Source organism: Tilletiopsis washingtonensis, assembly GCF_003144115.1.
Source record: "Tilletiopsis washingtonensis strain MCA 4186 unplaced genomic scaffold FA09scaffold_22, whole genome shotgun sequence".
Classification (NCBI taxonomy): domain Eukaryota; kingdom Fungi; phylum Basidiomycota; class Exobasidiomycetes; order Entylomatales; genus Tilletiopsis; species Tilletiopsis washingtonensis.
The window spans coordinates 412,695-413,871 of NW_020312019.1; the positions used below are offsets into that span (position 1 = coordinate 412,695).

The following is a 1,177-nucleotide window of genomic DNA, read 5'->3' on the forward strand; positions in this document are numbered from 1 at the left end:
CAGATTCAGCAACGCGGAAGGCACGGAGAGAGAGGCCCACTCGGGGGCGTGTGTGTTTCGAAGAGCGAAAACAAAAAGGGAGAATGGCACAACGACGACGCAACGCACCAGGGCAGCTCGTATGCCGGCGCAGAAGTGGCCACGGCCGAGGCCGAGGCGGACGCCGAGGCGCTCATCGCTCGCTACCTGCGGCGGCGCCGGTGCCGCGGGGGGGGGGGGGGGGGGGGGGGGGGGGGGGCAGAGTTGGCCGCGGCGGGCGGTGCGGTGCGGAGCGAGTTGCGAACGGGGGGATGCGATGGTCTATGCGAAGGCACAGAGTGCGAGTGCCGAGTGCCGAGTGCCGATGCCAGCTCAGGTTCTGAGTGTTGCGTGCCGTTTGCAAAGCGGTGCAAAGCTGACGGGAAAGAGAGGCACAGGCGAGGGGGGGGATGGGATGGGTGAGGGAGAGGAAGGAAGCTCGACACAGCTGCGCGCGCGCACGGCTCCAAAGGCTCGAAGCACTCAACGCGTGCCGCGCCTCGGCCCCGACGCGTCTCCAGCGTGGGAGCAGCATCGCAGGCAGGCGCCAGGCGCTTGCTTCTGCTTGCTTGCTTTGCCTCGCCCAGCGTCTCCTTTTGCCTCTCCTCCACCTCCCCCCACCCGCCCCCTCCATCATGGCGCATCTCACTCCCTTCCGCGCGCACGACCTCTTCCGCTTCAACGCCGTCAATCTGGACCACTGGACCGAGACGTATTCCCTCGCCTTCTACCTCTCCTACCTCGCCACGTGGCCCGACTTGTCCTACGTGCAGCGCGCGCCCGGCGGCGGCGGCGGCGGCGGCGGCGCGAGAGGCGGCATGATGGGCTATGTGATAGGCAAGGCAGAAGGCCGGGAAGAGGGGAGGGAGAGACATGGACACGTCACCGCCATCACCGTCGCGCCCGAATATCGCCGCCTGGGCGTGGCGCAGGGCCTGATGCGCCTCTTGGAGCGCGCCAGTGCGGCCGTGTATCAGGTGCGTGTGTCGTTGTGACCGAGCTGTGTGACGGGCACGGGCAACGATGAAGAGGGTGGGGGGGGGGGTAGTGGCAGGAGAGAGAGAGAGGAGGATGAGAGAGAGCGCGCATTGGTGGGGTTATGGAAGTCGGTGGTAGTGATGCGTGGCAGGGCAAAGTGTGGAACCTTCTGTGCCAGGCT

General features: G+C 67.1%; 2 protein-coding genes across 2 annotated transcripts in view; one reads left to right on the plus strand and one right to left on the minus strand.

Annotated features, from left to right (window-relative positions):
• Window positions 1–592, minus strand: part of FA09DRAFT_144180 (P-loop containing nucleoside triphosphate hydrolase protein) — a 3,483-nt gene extending 2,891 nt beyond the window's left edge. Inside the window, exons 1-2 of the mRNA XM_025739137.1 lie at window positions 259–592; window positions 109–197 (exon numbers count right to left, since the gene is read on the minus strand). Coding sequence (XP_025595814.1) covers window positions 109–197; window positions 259–553 — 384 coding nt within the window. The 5' untranslated portion in view covers window positions 554–592. The remainder of the gene's footprint in view (window positions 1–108; window positions 198–258) is intronic.
• Window positions 593–653: 61 nt separating this feature from the next.
• FA09DRAFT_301478 (hypothetical protein) lies at window positions 654–1,013 on the plus strand (the record flags this gene model as incomplete). The annotated part of the gene is made up of 1 exon (XM_025740367.1): window positions 654–1,013. One exon carries the CDS (start codon window positions 654–656, stop codon window positions 1,011–1,013), a length of 360 nt encoding a protein of 119 aa, XP_025595815.1.
• Between the last annotated feature and the right edge of the window lie 164 nt (window positions 1,014–1,177).